General features: G+C 38.2%; 2 protein-coding genes across 3 annotated transcripts in view; one reads left to right on the forward strand and one right to left on the reverse strand.

Moving 5' to 3' along the window:
* Positions 1-363: 363 nt before the first annotated feature.
* Positions 364-7,494, reverse strand: CEP19 (centrosomal protein 19). Of its 2 annotated transcripts, none has more exons than XM_082625966.1 (3): positions 7,162-7,494; positions 2,340-2,536; positions 364-1,718 (listed from the first exon to the last, which is right to left on the reverse strand). In XM_082625966.1, exons 2-3 carry the CDS (start codon positions 2,467-2,469, stop codon positions 1,357-1,359), a joined length of 492 nt encoding a protein of 163 aa, XP_082482092.1. In that variant the 5' UTR covers positions 2,470-2,536; positions 7,162-7,494; the 3' UTR covers positions 364-1,356. The 2 variants fall into 2 exon arrangements, with proteins under 2 accessions (XP_082482092.1, XP_082482091.1); XM_082625965.1 differs by having other exon boundaries at positions 2,340-2,539.
* The window catches only part of PIGX (phosphatidylinositol glycan anchor biosynthesis class X), a gene marked incomplete at its 5' end in the record, with an annotated part of 32,287 nt that continues 21,000 nt past the window's right edge, over positions 7,150-18,436 (forward strand). Inside the window, 3 exons of the mRNA XM_082624312.1 lie at positions 7,150-7,425; positions 7,481-7,673; positions 10,439-10,502. Of these exons, the coding sequence (XP_082480438.1) occupies positions 7,150-7,425; positions 7,481-7,673; positions 10,439-10,502 (533 nt within the window). The remainder of the gene's footprint in view (positions 7,426-7,480; positions 7,674-10,438; positions 10,503-18,436) is intronic.

The following is an 18,436-nucleotide window of genomic DNA, read 5'->3' on the forward strand; positions in this document are numbered from 1 at the left end:
ACTCTTTGGAGGACAATCTAGCAATATCTATTAAAATTCAGGATGCACATACCCAGTAATTCCCCTCCAGGCGTCATTTTTAGTTCAGCAAAATAGGGAATGTACAAGGTTATTTACTGTGGTATTGCTTGTAATAGTGAAAGGGGAAAACAGCCTAAGGTCAATTTTTAAAATATATCATCTACATCTATACAGTGAAATAGTATGTAGTTATGGAAGGATCTCCAGTTCTGAAAATTGTTTTGCTACCTTTGACAAATATACATTTGAGACATGGCCATCTTAAGTCCTTGGTGATATCACTATAAGAATGACCTCTTTAATGAGGCTTTTAATGGTAAAGAGAGTAGGGATGGACAGGTGGAAAGAATGAGTAACTTTTATAGCTTTATTTAATGGGTATTAATTTCCTTGCAGAAAACAGGATTTCTACCAATTAAATATTCTAATATGAAGAAAGATATATCTGTACATATATAACCTTGTTCAACAACGATCTTCTCTTTGGAGATACAAACTCATGAACAGGCCTAAACTGGCTGTACATATGTTCATTTATTATGGGTAGATTTCCCATTTTACAAACAAACCTCTTACTTATGGGAAGAGGTTCAGGGTTTCAGAATGTCTTTAGTACATATTTCCTGATACTGGGGCAGGGGGATGGGGCAGAGTTCCCCTGCTATCCATCAGATTACATCCACTTGAAGCCACAGGGCACTCTGCAGGGGTACTCTTCTACTCCAGAGTTACATAGATATAAAAACGATGCATATATGCATTGTTGGCAACCATATACGCCCTCTGATCTTATCAAACTATAATTTGCTTACTGTTCCTCAAATAAAACATTCTAATTCCTATCTCTTTACCAATCCCCTGCAACATCCCCCTTTTTTTCCTCCCAGTTTAATCTGGAATCCTATATAAGCTTCTATCCAAATACTACCATTTCAAGGGCCAGGCAAAGTACCATCTTGCCACCGATGGACAAAGTCCTCCCTGACTATTCTACCCTACCGTAATCGAGGTTCTGATCCTCTCTAGCCTTTATCAAGCATTTAGATCTAATGCTGCCTAATACCATTAAACTAGCTTTTCATAAGCTTTTGACTTATCTTCCAATTAGACTGTAAGCTCCTTAAAGGCAGATTCCTATATTCTGTTTTCCCTATATTCCATATGCACCTACATAGTAGATGCTCTACATATCTTGGTTTTGAAAAGTAACATGGTCAATCCAAACGTGACCCAATATGCATAGTGTTCTTTACAGATTTTTCTACAACCAATCTATGGTCTTGTATAAACATGGATTTTCTACTACCTGATAATTTTTTTTTTAGTTTTTGGTTATCAGGACTCGTCAGCTGACTCTGTGTCCCAGCCACAGGACTGTAGTTGTTCATCCTGTGGGAACTCCACTTCAATGTCATAAACAAAATTTGGATCATCCTTCTTCTTCTGATTTTTCTCAAAAAGTTCATCCATGATGCTCTTCCTTTTGGCAAGTTCCTTGTCATCTAGTTTGTTCAGGTCTTCCTCAGGATCAATGGTGGTTTCCCGCTGAATTTTTTCCATTGTTTCTGCCAAACTCTGCCCCCACAAGTAACCTCGTAAAAAACTGAATAACTTCTCTAGTTGCTTCAGGGATACCTGTTCCAGGTAACCCTTGTGTCGTGGATTATTCTTTAATTGTTCAGCAGCTCTGCTGCAATCTAGGAGGGAGAAACAAAACTATTATACCACATGCAACACCACAGACTATTCAGGTACCACAAGTTACTGAAACCATTACCTGTCATTATAGTCAGTAGCTAACTGGCTTTTGGGAATGAACTATTTTACGGAACTATTTCTTTATATACAGCTTTGAGTATGATGGGGGAAGGAGGGATATATTTTTTATTTCTGTAACTTAAAATCACTTTGAGGAGATGTTAAATACTTTCAACTGGAGAAAACATCTGAGGAGAAAAAGTAGTATTACAGCTTTAGATATTAGTACTGGTACCAAGAAAATATCAAGATTACAAATAAAAAACACACTTGGAGGGAGAGAAGGGAATTAATATTACTGAATAATGCTATCTCATTTAACCCACACTGCAGATCTCAAAGGGTGGGATTATCAATTTCCTTTTACAGATTAGGAAACTGATACTCACCAAGATTAAGTAATTTAGCCAAGATTTCACACCTACCCTGACAGTCACGACTTGAACCTTGGTCAGTCTAACTCTGAAGGCCATGTCATTCCATTACATGAGACTCAAATCGTTCTTATAAACTGACTCAGCGAATATTTAAGATAGGAGGCAAGATAAAACATAAGATACCTGAATACTTTGAAAAGTTTCGGACAGGCATGATGCGCTGGCGACTTTTCCCCTGCATTTCATTCTCATAGATTAAGATAACAGCCGGAGGCTGGAACCTAATTCCACATTTCTTGGCAGTGCACATCATTCTCACATATACTTCACAGTAAATCAGAGGAAATCTGATGAAAATGTGTTAGTCGCATAATGACTTCCTGCTAAAGTGGAAAAAAAATTAAGTGTTGGATAAATCACATTCTCCTCTACTTTTCCTCCCCAGCAGATCTGAATCTACTCCAGTTCTGGAGATGCATAGTCAGCTTAAGCTCAGTATTCCAAGAGCTACCTGGAAAGTTCAGTTTGGCGCCAGGTTATCTTTATAGTCTATAGAATCCCTGGTTCATTGAGGGGTGTAGATTTGTTCACACATGAACCTAGAAATGCAGTTCAGTTTGGATCTCTTCGTGTACTGTACTCTTAACCAAAGACTGTATATGAACCTCTGAGTCAGCCCAAGAATCAACTTACAGGATCTTTTTTGTTTATCAATTAAACAAGTATGTACAAGCACCCTCTATGTCAAGGTACTAAGAGTTTTTTAATATTGCACATTATGTCCTGAGGGGTTCACTAGACCAGACCTCTCTCCTTTGTACTTCCCCAATCATTCTACTCATTGAGTTTTTTGTAACTACTTACTTTATCACTTTTCTTTTCCTTCTATTCTATATGCTTCATGAGGGCAGGGAACATATCCACTGTTCACCACAATATCCCCAGCACAATACCTGGACTGTAGTAGGTATTCCATTGTTTAATTCAATGTGTTAATAGAAGACACAGCCCCTGTACATCCTCTAAGTGTTCATAGTTTAGAAGTCTGATCAAAAAAGGCATAATTAGCCTCCACATATTTGAGGCAATAAAGCTTACATGGCTTTTATTTCAACTTATTTGTCTCACTACATGATGTTTTTTCAGTTACAAGAAACATTTTATTTATTTATTTATTTATTTATTATTTTTTAATCTTTATTGGAGTATAATTGTTTTACAATGTATAAGTTTCTGCTGTACCACAAAGTGAATCAGCTATATGTATACATATATCCCCTTACCCCCTCCCTCTTGCGTCTCCCTCCCACCTTCCCTATCCCACCCCTCTAGGTCGTCACAGTGTCGAGCTGATCTCCCTGTGCTATGCAGCAGCTTCCCACTAGCTAGCTATTTTACATTTGGTAGTGTACATAGGTCAGTGCTAATCTCTCACTTCATCCCAGTTTCCCCTTCCCCCGCTTTGTCCTCAAGTCTGTTCTCTACGTCTGCATCTTTATTCCTGCCCTGCCACTAGGTTCATCAATACTGTTTTTTAAGATTCCATATATGTGTGTTAGCATACAGTATTTGAAACAACCATTTTAAAGGTTATTACTTTCCATTCCCTCTTCCCTTCCCTGCTCTCAATGCCAAAATATACTTAATTATAGGGACTGCTTTAGATGTGACTATGATATTCTCAGAAAGATTTGCAAATGTCAAAGAACCTGGAGGTAAAGCAGCATAGGGATGATACCTTCATAAATTCAGTTCTGTTAGAGAATCACTAGGAACATGTTTACATAATACATGTTCATTGTAGAAAACTGGGATGGAAGTGGGGAAGGGGGAGGAAGAGACATACAAAATAATCATCCCTGATTCCTTCCAGTCTTTCTAGGAATACTTTTTTGTTTGTTTGTGTTTGGATTTTTTTTTTTGGTTTTTTTTTTTAGCTATAGTATGTTTTTATATCATACATACTGTTTCCTACCTTTTAACTTTTTACAAAATTTTATTTTACGGAAGTATAGTTGACTTACAATGTTGTGTTAATTTCTGCTATACAGCAAAGTGATTCAGTAATAAATATAAATATATTCTTTTTCATATGCTTTTCCATTATGATTTATCACAGTATATTGAATATAGTTCCCAGTAGGACCTTGTTTATCCATTCTATACATGATAGTTTACATCTGCTGATCCCAAACTCTCAATCCATCCCTCTCCTATGCCCCCTCCCCCGTGGCAATCACAAGTCCGTTCTCTGTGAGTCTGTTTCTGTTTTGTAGGTAAGTTCATTTGTGTCATATTTTAGATTCCACATATAAGTGATATCATATGGTATTTGTCTTTCTCTTTCTGACTTACTTCACTTAGTATGATACTCTCTAGGTTCATCATGTAGCTGCAAATGGCATTATTTCATTCTTTTTTAAGTCCTGCCTTTTAAATTTAACAACCTATATAATTTTGCCATTAAATGTCTTTCTAAAATGCAAATTTTTATGACTGCAAATGTTTTGTCCTATGCATATACCATAACCTATATTATTCACCCCTTCCTATTGGATGTGAGAATTTTTACTCTTAGGAAATGGATTATACTGTGTTGGCTAAAAAGTTCGTTTGTTCCATAAGCCGGCTCTAGTAGCGCTTAGTTGTCTTTAACTTCATTTGAAACAGTTTTGTTAGACTGTATTGTGACAGCCGTCATATCAGTGTGCATTAATATTGGTGAATTTTTGTGTAGCCGTTTTAATATAGAAAATAGGGGGAAAAAACAACATTTTCGGCATATTACGCTTTATTATTTCAAGAAAGGTAAAAACACAACTGAAACGCAAAAAAAGATTTGTGCATTGTATGCAGAAGGTGCTATGACTGATCGAACGTGTAAAAACTGGTTTGCCAAGTTTCGTGCTGGAGATTCCTCGCTGGATGATGCTCCACGGTCGGGTACACAAGTTGAAGTTGATAGCCATCAAATCGAGACATTAATTGAGAACAATCAACCATGTGGGAGATAGCCGACATACTCAAAATATCCAAATCAAGCATTGAAAATCATTTGAACCAGCTTGGTTATGTTCATCGCTTTGATGTTTGGGTTCCATGTAAGTTAAGCGAATAAAACCTTTTTGACTGTATTTCCGAATGCAATTCTCTACTTAAACGTAATGAAAACGTTCCGTTTTTAAAACAAATTGTGACGGGCGATGAAAAGTGGATACTGTACAATAATGTGGAACAGAAGAGATGGTGGGGCAAGCGAAATGAACCACCACCAACCACACCAAAGGCTGGTCTTCATCCAAAGAAGGTGATGTTGTGTATATGGTGGAATTGGAAGGAAATCCTCTATTATGAGCTCCTTCCGCAAAACCAAACGATTAATTCCAACAAGTACTGCTCCCAATTAGACCAACTCAAAGCAGCACTCGACAAAAAGCATCCGGAATTAGTCAACAGAAAACGCATAACCTTCCATCAGGATAATGCAAGACTGCATGTTTCTTTGATGACCAGGCAAAAACTGTTACAGCTTGGCTGGGAAGTTCTGATTCATCCAACATATTCACTAGACATTGCACCTTCGGATTTCCATTTATTTCGGTCTTTACAAAATTCTCTTAATGGAAAAAATTTCAAGTCTCTGGAAGACTGTAAAAGGCACCTAGAACAGTTCCTTGCTCAAAAGGATAAAAGGTTTTGGGAAGATGGAATTATTGAGTTGCCTGAAAAATGGCAGAAAGTAGTGGAACAAAATGGTGAATACGGTGTTCAATAAAGTTCTTGGTAAAAATGAAAAATGAAAAATGTGGGATTTCCCTTGTGGTCCAGTGGGTAAGACTGCGCTCCTGATGCAGGAGGCCTGGGTTTGTTCCCTGGTTGGGGAGGTAGATCCTGCATGTATGCCGTAACTAGGAGTCTGCATGCAGCAACTAAGAGCGCCCACCTGCCTCAATGAAGACCTGGTGCAGCCGAAATAAAGAAAGAAATAAATATTTTTTGTAAAAGTGTGTCTTTTACTTTTACTTAAAAACCAAGGGAACCTTTTGGCCAACCCAATATATAAAGAACTGTGTTATCCAATTATTGTGCTCTGCCTCTGATCTGATGCCACGATCCCACTCCACCTCTTTCTTCTTTACTACTCCCAGTTCACCTCACTAAAACTTGTTGTTAGTAAACTTTCTAGAAGATCCTCCTGAGCACAATACAAATTCCATACACTCAAGCAAACGGCTGTATTAATAAATGATATATGCAAGTGATGCTCAATAATGTAGTTTTATGACTACACTCTTTTCTTTCTTTTTAAAACTAAACTTTTATTTTTTATTAAAGTAATGTTTGTATTCTGTTTAAAATATAACATAATTCTATGAGGCGTATAACAAAAAACTGTTGTCCTCTCCCCTTCCCCTCTCCATAGGTAACGAGTTTCAATTCTTTTAAATGTTTCTTCCAAAATTTATCTTCATATTTCTTAACAGCATGGTTATACTGCTATCTTCAGTTTTAGGTAGTATCTTCTGACATCTTTCCTCTTTAAGACATCCATCCTAGAGCCCTCCGTTCTGTTCCAATCTGCGTTGGATACTCTCCAGCTCTGCTTACATATTCAATTCATGAAGATAGACGACACATTTACCCAGCACTTCTTTCTAGACATTAATACTTTTCTCCTCAAGGATCAGTGACCTGCATAATCTTGCCAAGCATCCCCACAGAACCTAAAGTGTACGGATTTTGCCATCAGGTAGACGATCCTCTCCCTATCCACGCCCCCACTAGTGCAAGACTGACTTTCTTACCCATAGATAAGTACAGAAAATGCATCTTCTGCAGGTCAACGTCTAAAATCTCCGTGAGGGGGTGTTTCCACTAACCGTAATGCACCTAGGAGCACTCGACTTTGAGGCCAGGCGCAGCCTGGCGCTGCAGAAAGAGGCGACAGCCACAGCTCCGCACCGTGGGGTGAATTCCCCGGCAGGAGGCCCGCATGTGCAAATACCTGGAAGTGGAGGTGGACGCCGGGAGCTGGGCTAGGCTGTTCCCAGGACAACGCGCGGAGCTCAGAGTCATGCTGGGGTCCCGCGGAGCGGCCCCTAGAGCAACTGCCCTGGCACACGTCACGGCGCTTCCGCCGCTCCTCGCTCCGCCCCCGACCGGGAGTGCAAGGGGCGGGCCGACGAGGGGGCGGTACCGCGGCCTCCTTGACGCCGGAACTTTCGGGGGCCGGGGATGCGGGGAGCAGGGTAACGGCTGGACCGCTGGCGTGCGCGCATTGAGTCTTCCGTCCCAGTCTCTAACTCCGTGACAGCGTGTTCTAGGAGCGGTGTGAGGCGTGTGCAGGTTCCTCCGACCGCATTTTGTCCCCGCGCGCTCTTCTGGGGCGCGTGTTCTCCGGCGTCCTGGCTCCCCCGGCCGTGGCCGTCCGGGCGGTGGCCTGGCTACTCCTCTGGGAGGCGGCTGGACTCACCTGCTCGCCAGCCATAGCCTTCAACACCACCCTCACCGACGCTGGTAAGGGGAAGGGCGGGGCTTCAGGGGTGAGGGCGGGGTTTAGGGCCGAGAGGGTGGGGAGCACTCCAGGCTCCCTAGTACTCTCCCTTCCGCGCTTTACAAACGTGCTTCTCGCGACCCTAGAACTGTAGGGTGAGCTGCAGGAGGTTAAAAACAAAGGCCGCAAGCTTCCTGCTACTCCCCCCGCCCCGCCCCCCGTCTTCATTGCTTTGTGGCTGCTCCTGGTTCTCTGGAGAGTCGGGCTTTGTCTTTCTGAGGAGGGACTGGCCGCACTATTACTAAAATATTGTAAAGTACAGACGTGAAGAGTCTTGGGATGCTCTTGGAATGCGTGAAGCTTCTGACCACTGCGGGGCCAGCAAAGCCTAAGTGCCCTATGAGGTGTGAGAACCCCAATCTAGAATACATAGTTTGTTGTCCTCGGGGGACGTGGAAAGGGGAGGAAGACTAGTTTCGTTTTACAAACATTTTTGATAATGGACTAGATTGGGCTAGAGTTTCTTTATGACTCAGGGCTGGGCAAGCGAGTTGATTCACTTCTTTGGGCCCAAGTCCGTGGGCAGAAGTGCTGTGCTAGGCGCTGTGGATCCAGCCCTCGTGGAGCTTGCATTGCAGTAGGGGGAGATGTATACAGTGCAGTAGTAATTACAATAAAGTGACAACGTTTGATAGGGAAAGGAAAGTCAGTACAAATCAGGTGAGTTTCTCTGTCTTTAAAACGAGAATATTAGACTAGTATCTGTCAGTCAGTGCAGTTCTGCTTTTGTATTTACATATTAAGTTCCCAAATTTATTTGAAGAAAGGATTACTAGGCCAAAAAGAATTTTTAAACAACTGGACTTATATCTGAAGACTCTTCCAGCACTGGCATTTTGTGATTAAGAAGGGGTCAATTTCCAGAGCCAGTTCAGGCCGCAATAACCAAGTAAGTTAATATTTAAGAGGAAAAATCTTGAAGGTGCATTCAGATGCAACAAATGCACTTTGAAAATGGTACCTTTGGGGACTTCCCTGGTGGTCCGGTGGTTAAGAATCCACCTTCCAATGCAGGGGACTTGGGTTGGATCCCTGGTTAGGGAACTAAGATCCCACATGCCCCGGGGCAACTAATCCCCCGTGCGGCAACTACTGAGCCCGCGCACCGCAACTAGAGAGAAGCCCACACGACACGAGGCGAGTTCCTGCATGCTGCAACGAAGGTCCCGTGTGCCACAACTAAGACCCGATGCAGCTAAATAAATAAATAAATATTATTAAAAAAAGAAAGAAAATGGTACTTTGCCTTAAAAATCATAAATAATCTAGTACTTGTAATACTGTTTGTAAATCAGCTTTTCTACTATCCCAAGATGAATGAAATTTACTAGTTTCTACTGTATATCCTGATAGACTTTAAGCCTATTAATCCGACCTTTTTTCTAATTAATTTATAGGCAGATATAAACCCTTACCCCCACCTCTATTAAAATTAAACATTGAAGAAATATCTGGATTTATGCAAGAGATATTCTGTAAGTTGCTTGGGAAAAGATGATATGTGCTTCTCCAAAGCAATTAAGGATTTCTTTAAATAGCTAGGAGAGTGGAAATGCCTTAGGCTTTAAAAGTTGGGCAGATCTTGCTTCTAATCAGTTACTTACCTAGTTGTGTGGCCTAGACAGTAACTGTTTATAAGTCAGAGTTTCCTCCTGTGTACAAATGGCAATAATTTTGCCTGCCTGTTTAGCTAGACTGTGAAAGTTAAAATACGTGTGAAAGCCCCAAGTAGAGAATCTGTCATATAGGTATTATTTAATAGATGTTGTCTTTCATACTTTTTTCCTTCCTTCCCTAGTATATTCCAAATGTTTCCATCTCCCTGTCATGTTTTTTTTTGGGGGGGAATCTTCTCAGGAATACATCTAATGGACTTAGCAACATACAGTAGTGTATGGTTTTTCTGTATGTTTGTTTTAATATTCTTCCCACACACTTCCAGCTTTTGAAAATGGAGTAGAATTCCATAGCAAAGTGCCTGGGTAGAGTTGGTGGTCATTAGTAGCTGAATTTTTAACTTTATGAGACTGACACTGAGTAACAGTTTTAATGTCTGAATTCTGCATGGAGTCAGTATAGTGAGATTTCTGGTTATTCTAAGTTTATGAAGGAACCCTTTGAACCTTTCAAAAGCCTCCAGTTTTTGTTGTTTCTTTAAACTCTTTCAACGTCTCCACAAGGCATGGTGTAGCATCCTCTCGGTCTTTTCTATGTGTGGATGGTAGAATATAGAAGTTCCCAGTTTGTATCTGCTACTCAGTTTCAGTGAGCTAGGATTAAAATTGAGGTTTCCTGACTCTTTGGCCATTCTGTTGTTTTTGGTGTCCTGGGATCACCTGAATAAAGTAATATAAATAGCAAACACTTATATAGAGTGCTTGCTATATGGCTGACCCTGTTCTAAGTGCTTCTACATATGTTAAAGTCTCATGACAACTAGTAGAGAGAGAAACTCTCTTGCCCAAAGTGACACAGCTGTTAATAGACAGACTGGGGTTTGAAACTAGCCAATCTAACTCCAAAGTCAAGACTTTTAACCCCTATGCTATACTAGAAATAGATTTATGTGTAGCTCAAATTGCTTAAGTTTTAAAAGTTTTTGTTTTGTTTTTAGGTTGGTTAGATTTTCCAGGCAATTAAAGCCTATTCAAACTATTATTTTCTGATTATTTAAATATTCTTTCATTGAGTGCTTATTTTGTTTAAAAAAATCTTTTCATGCTTATAGGCATAAGGGCCACTTGTTCTGAAATTATTTTGAGGCAAGAAGTTTTGAAAGATGGTTTCCACAGGTAAGTTGCCCATTGACTTGTACTTACATCAAAATACTGTTTCAATGTAATTTAAAGCAAAAAATCAATAGTTGAAAAATGGATAAACTGAAAAAAAATTACTTGCCTTCTTAAAGTTATAAGTGACAGATATGTGGTTCATAGTTTGAAATAATGATTAAAATAACAGTGGAGAAGAGAAGGAGAAAACAAACATTTATTATTCACTACACATATCTATTATATATTTATATAGCCAGAAGCTATATACACAGTACTCCATTTAATCTTCACAATGGTTGTAAGATAGATGATACCTTTCTTGTATTTCAGATGAGGGACTAGGGCTCAGGGAATTTAAATAATCGTGTAGAGGTTAGGGTGTTAGAGCTCTGATTCAGATTTATGACTATCATACTCCAAAGCCACACTCTCAAGTACTAAGATATTATACCACCCTAAATCACTATTTCTAATTTACAAGACTTGGTTCCAAAGACCAAACTATTTCCAAAAAAGAAACTATGCTCAAAAATGAATATTTGCCAGTATTAAACATATTTAAAAGACTGGTAGGGGCCTCCCTGGTGGCGCAGTGGTTGAGAGTCCGCCTGCCGATGCAGGGGATGCGGGTTCGTGCCCCGGTCTGGGAGGATCCCATATGCCGCGGAGCGGCTGGGCCCGTGAGCCATGGCCGCTGGGCCTGCGCATCCGGAGCCTGTGCTCCGCAACGGGAGAGGCCACAACAGTGAGAGGCCCGCATACCGCAAAAAGAAAAAAAAAAAAAAAAAAAAAAAAAAAAAAGACTGGTAAAATGTTGTGGAAACTGTTCCATAAGAAATTCCCAAACTTTAAAGCTTCTCAAGGTGTCACTTTGAAATTATTATCAGATATTTGACTTATAAATTCTGATACATATATTTTTTAAATCCCTTCATTTTATAAGTCACCTTAAACTAAAAGAACTCACTCTTCAACGTTCACTCTACAAGTGAATGGCTAGGAGGTGTAGTAGGAAGAACTTGGTTTTTCTGTTTGTTTGTTTTTAATTCAGATAAATTTGGGCTCAAAATGTAGCTCTGTTATTTAGTATCTGTGTGGCCTTAGTCAAGTTACTTAAGTCATTGCTACCTTACTGATAAAGGTGGATAATGATAGTATTTCCTTATTAGGGTTGTGATGATTAGATCGGAGAATATATGGAAAGCTCCTTAATGTAGTGCTTGTCACATAGCACATACCCAGGAAATGTTAGCTATTATTATTATTATTATTTAATTTTATTATTATTTTTGGAGGTACGCGGGCCTCTCACTGCTGTGGCCTCTCCCATTGCGGAGCACAGGCTCTAGACGCGCAGGCTCAGCGGCCATGGCTCACGGGCCCAGCCGCTCTGCGGCATGTGGGATCTTCCCGGACTGGGGCACGAACCCATGTCCCCTGCATCTGCAGGGGGACTGTCAACCACTGCGCCACCAGGGAAGCCCAGCTATTATTATTAATAATGAGATAGGTGATCAATCTGGGCAGTACCGTTTCAAAGAGGAGGTGTGACCATAAAGTATAAAACTGATTTTGGGAGGGAATTTACTTCCGAAAGGAGTTTTTGACAGAGTTCCAGACACATTTTAAGCAATATCAGGGTAATTATGCCAATTATATAGCTTCTCTCTTTAACATAATTGGAATGTATTTTCAAGAGGAATGGGAGATAACTGATTCCAATAAGGAAGAAAGAAGTAACTGAAGAGACTATCGTGACAACAAAAGTAGCTGTCCAATTCTAAGTACTGAGGATAAAAAGCAGGATATAAAACCAACAGTGAAGAGTGACAGAACCCATAAGAATAACTTCAGAAACTAGAAATCTTAGAGTTATTTGAGAAAATGCCAACAATCATTTTTTAAAAAGGCTTTTTTAGTTATGTTTAGAGCAGGTATAGTCTTGAGAGGGTAGATGAAGAAATATTAACATATCATAGAAAGTAGAATTTGTTAGCCCCTCTTATTTCTGTCTTCTTGGTCAAGAAGAATTAATCCCACTCTGGAAAGCGGCCAAGTGGTTATTGGTAGTAGGAAACTGAAGTGCAGAAAATGTAAGGGAATTAATTACACAAAAGGGCCTTAACGAATATAAATGAGTTTAGAGTCTCCCCTCTCTGATAAATTATATCTCATTCTTGCAGTAAGAGAACTTGCTTAAACCATTGCTGAACTTCTGTTTATAATCTTTGGATGATCTGGAAGTTAGTTAATTATTGTAGATTCTGGGCAAAATTCTAGGCCAGATTACTAAAACGATGGTTTGTGAACACAGAATAGAAACTGTTGGTTTCTGGGGACTAGCATGAATAAGCTTTATTACAAGCTTATTTCTTTTATAGAGTTACTGGATAGGTGGATCAGAGGAATGCTCTAGCTATAGTATATCTGATTTTCTGCAAGTCTTTTGATGAAATTTACGTGTTGTATTTGAGAACAAGATGAAGAATGTGAACTGGAAGGTAACACAGGTGAATAACTTCAGAAAGATTAACAAATACATCGGACATGTTTTGGTTAATTGGTTGAATTCATCTTGGAGGGAGGTCCTGAAGAGTCTCTGTCTTTTTAAATATATGTGTTTTTTCTGATGATAAGATATTACATGTTCACAAATACATATATAGTATCCAGAAGAAAAGAGATAATAGATAATAGTCTACTTTGGAATATATTTAGAAGAATTAAAGCAAAATATATATACAGATAGCTGCTCTGGATATTTTATAGAGGCAGAATGAAATAGTGGCTAACAATTTGGGCTCTAGAGTATAACTATTGGAGTTTGAATCTTAGCTCTTGGCTGAGTTACTTAGTCTCTCTGTGCTTTGCTTTCCTTTCCCTCTTTCTTTTCTTGAAAGAGGGAAAATATTTTTGTTTACTCACATGTATATACACAACTTTTGGATTTAATTGATTTTTATATTCTGTGATTAGCTTTTACATCACTAGAAATGATATTTTGGGACAAAAATAGAATATAACAATGCCACAGAAACTATTCAGAATTCTTTCAGTGAATGCAAATTATTAGGAAAATAAACTGCTATATGTAAAATTACCTCAGACTACTTTAAAGAATAAAAGCAAAAAATATCTATAGAGATAGCTGCTCTTAATATTTAATTCTTGGAATTTCTGCTGTGTTCCTAGAGCGATGAGTTCATATAAATTTATTGATTATCTGAGAACCAGAAACTAATATCATATGTAAAGGCTGAAAACGTTTCCCCATACTTTTTAAGTTGGAGATGACAATTTTTCTATGAAGAGAGTAACATGGGTATTTTACCCTAGTGCTTTGTTTTCTTACAGGTAAAATGGGAATTATAATAGTACTATTTCATAGTGGTTTTTTAAAAATTAATTTATTTTTGACTGCATTGGGTCTTCGTTGCTGCGTGCAGGTTAATTTCTTTAGTTGTGGCGAGCAGGGGCTACTCGTCTTTGCGGTGCGCCGGCTTCTCATTGCAGTGGCTTCTCTTGTTGCGAAGCACAGGCCCTAGGCGCGTGGGCTTCAGTAGTTGTGGCACACGGGCTCAGTAATGTGGCTCGCGGGCTGTAGAGTGCAGGCTTGGTAGTTGTGGCACACGGGCTTAGTTGCTCCGCGGCATGTGGAATCTTCCCCCACCAGGGATTGAACCCATGTCCTCTGCATTGGCAGGTGGATTCTTAACCACTGCACCACCAGGAAAGCCCCCATAGTGTTTTTTTTTTAATAAACTTCATTGAGTTTGACAACTATATACACCCATGTAACCATGTAACCAGTCAAAATATAGAACATTTTCATCATCTCCAAAAATACTCATGTGCTACTTGCAGTTATTCTCCCTCACCCATACCCACACTCAGCCAATCACTGATCTACTTCTGTTACTAAATAGATTTTCTGGAATTTTATATAAATGAAATCATACAGTATGTACTTTTTGATATCTGGCTTCTTTCACTCAGCATTATGTCAATGAGATTTAACGATGTTCTGTATGGTAGCAATTTGTTCTTTTTGTTGCAGAGTACTGAAATTTGTTTATTCATCCACGTATCTATGGCATTGGAGTTGTTCCTAGTTTTGGGCTATGATAAATAAAGCTATAATGAGCAGTTGTGTACAAGTCTTGGCATGGACAGGTTTTCATTAATTTTGGGTAAATATCAATAAACAGAATTGCTGGATATATGATAGGTAAATGTTGAACTTTTTAAGAAACTGCCAAACTGTTTTCCACAGTGGTTATTGCTGTTTTACATTCTCATCAGTAATGTATGAGAGTTCTGTTTCATACATTATGAAACAGAACTTGCCAGCCACGTCCTTGCCAGCACTTGATATGGTCAGTCTTTTTAATTTTAGACTTTCTGGTGGATGTGTAGTGGTATCTCATTGTAATTTTAATTTGTATTTCACTGATGAGTAATGATATTGAGCATCTTTTTGTGTGCTTATTGTCCACTAGTATATCTTCCTTTGTGAAGTGTCTTAGTCTTTTTTTTTTAATTAAAGTGTAGCTGATTTGCAGGGTTTTGTTAATTTCTGCTGTACGGGAAAGTGATTCAATTATACATACGTATATATTCTTTTTTATGTTCTTTTCCATTATGTTTATCTGAGGATATTGAATATAGTTCCCTGTGCTATACAGTAGGACCTTGTTGTTTATCTATTCTATATGTAATAGTTTGCGTCTGCTAACTCCAAACTCCCAGTCCATTCCTTCCCCTTGGCAACCACAAGTCTGTTCTCTATGTCTGTGAGTTTGTTTCTGTTTTGTAGGTAGGTTCATTTATGTCATATTTTAGATTCCACATATAAGTGATATCATATTGTATTTGTCTTTCTGACTTGTGAAGTGTCTTAGTCTTTTGTCCATTTTTAAACTGGGTTGTTTGTTATTTTATTATCGAGTTTTAAGAATTCTAAAGGAAGCCCCAAGAATTCTAATTTTGATGGAGTATAGTTTATCAAATTTTTTCTTTTGTGGTTCATGGTTTTTGTGTCCTGTGTAAGAAATCCTTGTCTATTCCAAGATCATGGAAATTTTCTTTTAGAAGTGTTATATGGAGTATGATCCATTTTGAATTAATTTTTTTATATACTGTTAGGTAGGGGTTGAGGTTAATTTTCCATATGGATATCCAGTTGATCCAGCATCATTTGATGAAAGGACTATTCTTTCCTCATCAAATTACCTTGACACATTTCTTGAAAATTAATTACCTTATATGTGAGGATCTATTTGTGTACTGTATTCAGACTATGGCCCATAGGCCAAATCCTGCTCATTTTGTACCACCCTTGGGCTAAAAATGATTTTTACACTTTTAAAGGTTGTTAAAAAAAAAAGGCAAAGAAAAATATTCAACAGAAGCCTTATATGACTCACAAAGCCTAAATAATTTTACTCTTAGGACCTTTACAGAAAATGTTTGCCAACCCCTGATCTGTATGTCCCGTAATGTACTATTTTGATAATAAGTGTAGCTTGATGCTACATCTTCAAATCAGGAAGTCTGAGTCCTTTACCTTTTTTTTGAAAGTTGTTTTGGTTATTCTAGACCCTTTGCATTTTCATATAACTTTTGAAATCAACTTGTAGATTTCTTCAAAAAAGCTTCAAAAAATTTGGTTGGGATTCTGTTGAAATTCTAGATCAATTTGTACAGAACTGATACGTTAATATTAATGAATGCTCCAATGCATGAATATAGTATTTCCATTTATTTAGCATTTATCAGTTTATCTTTTTTTTAAATAAATTTATTTATTTATGGCTGCGTTGGGTCTTCGTTGCTGTGCACGGGCTTCTCATTGCAGTGGCTTCTGTTGTTGCAGAGCACGGGCTCTAGGTGCGCGGGCTTCAGTAGCTGTGGCTCGAAGCCTCTAGGGCACAGGCTCAGTAGTTGTGGTGCACCGGCCCAGCTGCTCCGCGGCATGTGGGATCATCGTGGACCAGGGCTCGAACCTGTGTCTCCTGCATTGGCAGGCAGATTCTTAACCACTGTGCCACCAGGGAAGCCCTATCAGTTTATCTTAACAATATTATAACTTTCAGAATATAGGTCTTGCATGTATTTTGTTCAATTAACCCCTAAGCATTATCTTTTGAAATATTACTGGATTTGATTTGATTTGATTTTTAATTCTTTGTTAAGGATTTTCATTTCATGTTCTTGAGGGATATTGGTCTTTTCTTTTGATGTGATGCCTTATTCTGGTTTTGGTGTCAGGGCAATGCCAGCCTTGTAGAATAAATTGGGAAATATTTCCTTCTCTATTTTCTGAGTGTGTAGCATTGGCATTATTTCTTCCTTAAATGTTTAATAGAATTCAACAATAAAACCATCTAGGCCTGGGGCTTCCCTGGTGGTCCAGCGGTTAAGATCCATGCTTGCAGTGCAGGGGGCCTGGGTTTGATCCCTGGTCTGGGAACTAGATCTCACATGCCACGACAAAGATCCCGCACGAGGCAGCGAAGATCCCACAGGCTGTGACTAAGACCCGGTGCAGCCAAATAAATAAATATTTTTTAAAAAACAAAAAACCAAACATCTAGGCCTGAGGTTTTCTATGTGGGAAGGCTTTAAATTTTTTTATTAAAAATTGAAGATATGGAGCTGTTCAGATATTTTATTTCTTTTATCAGTTTTAGTGATTTTTTTCTTTCCAGGAATTTGTCTATTTTATTTAAGTTGTTTAATTTATTGGAATAAAATTATTCAAATATTCCCTTATTGTCCTCTTAGTATGTAGAGGTTGTGTAGTAATGTTCCCTCTTTCATTCTGGTAATTTGTGCTTTTTTCTTTCTTTCATGATCAGTCTAGAGATTTACCAATGTTATGATCTCTGCAAAGGAAATATTTCATTGATTTTTCTTTATTATTTGTCTACTTTCTCTTTCATTAATGTCTACGCTTTATTATCTCCTTCCTTTTTACTTTAAGTTTAATTTCCTCTTCCTTTTTAGTTGTTTAATATGGCAGTTTAGGTTATTGATTTTAGACCTTTCCCCCCTAATATATAAGTATTTTGCATTTAAAAGTATAAATTTCTATGCATGGATAAAGAAGATGTGGTATATATATACAATGGAATACTACTCAGCTGTAAAAAAGAACAAAATTTTGCCATTTGCAGCAAAATGGATGGACTTAGAGGGCATTATGCTAAGTGAAATAAGTCAGACAGAGAAAGACAAATATGGTATGATATCATTTATATGTGGAATCTAAAAATACAACAGTATGATATCACTTATATGTGGAATCTAAAAATACAACAAACTAGTGAATGTAACAAAAAATAAGCAAACTCACACATATAGAGAACAAACTAGTGGTTACCAGTGGGGATGGGCAACATGCGGGTAGGGGAGTAAGAGGTACAAACAATTAGGTATAAAATAAGCTACAGAGGTATATTGTACAACATGGGGAATATAGCCAGTATTTTATAGTAACTATAAATGGAGTATAACCTTTAAAAATTGTGAATCACTCTATTATATACATGTAACCTATGTAATATTGAATAGCAACTATACTTCAATAAAAAATGAATAAACAAAAAAGTATAAATTTCCTTCTAAGCAGAGGTTTAGTTATATCCTACAAATTTTCTTTAATTTTATTATTTCTTTATGATTTTTTAAATTGGAGTATGGTTGCTTTACAATATTATGTTAGTTTATACCATACAGCAAAGTGAATCAGCTATACATATACATATATCCCCTCTTTTTTTGGATTTCCTTCTCATTTAGGTCACCACAGAGTATTGAGTAGAGTTCTCTGTGCTATATAGTAGATTCTCATTAGTTATCTATTTTATACATAGTATCAATAGTGTATATCTGTCAACCCCAATATGTCAATCTCCCAATTCATCCCCCCTTCCTTTCCCCCTTGGTAT

This window comes from Mesoplodon mirus (assembly GCF_964341445.2).
Source record: "Mesoplodon mirus genome assembly, chromosome: 6".
NCBI classification, from domain to species: domain Eukaryota; kingdom Metazoa; phylum Chordata; class Mammalia; order Artiodactyla; family Ziphiidae; genus Mesoplodon; species Mesoplodon mirus.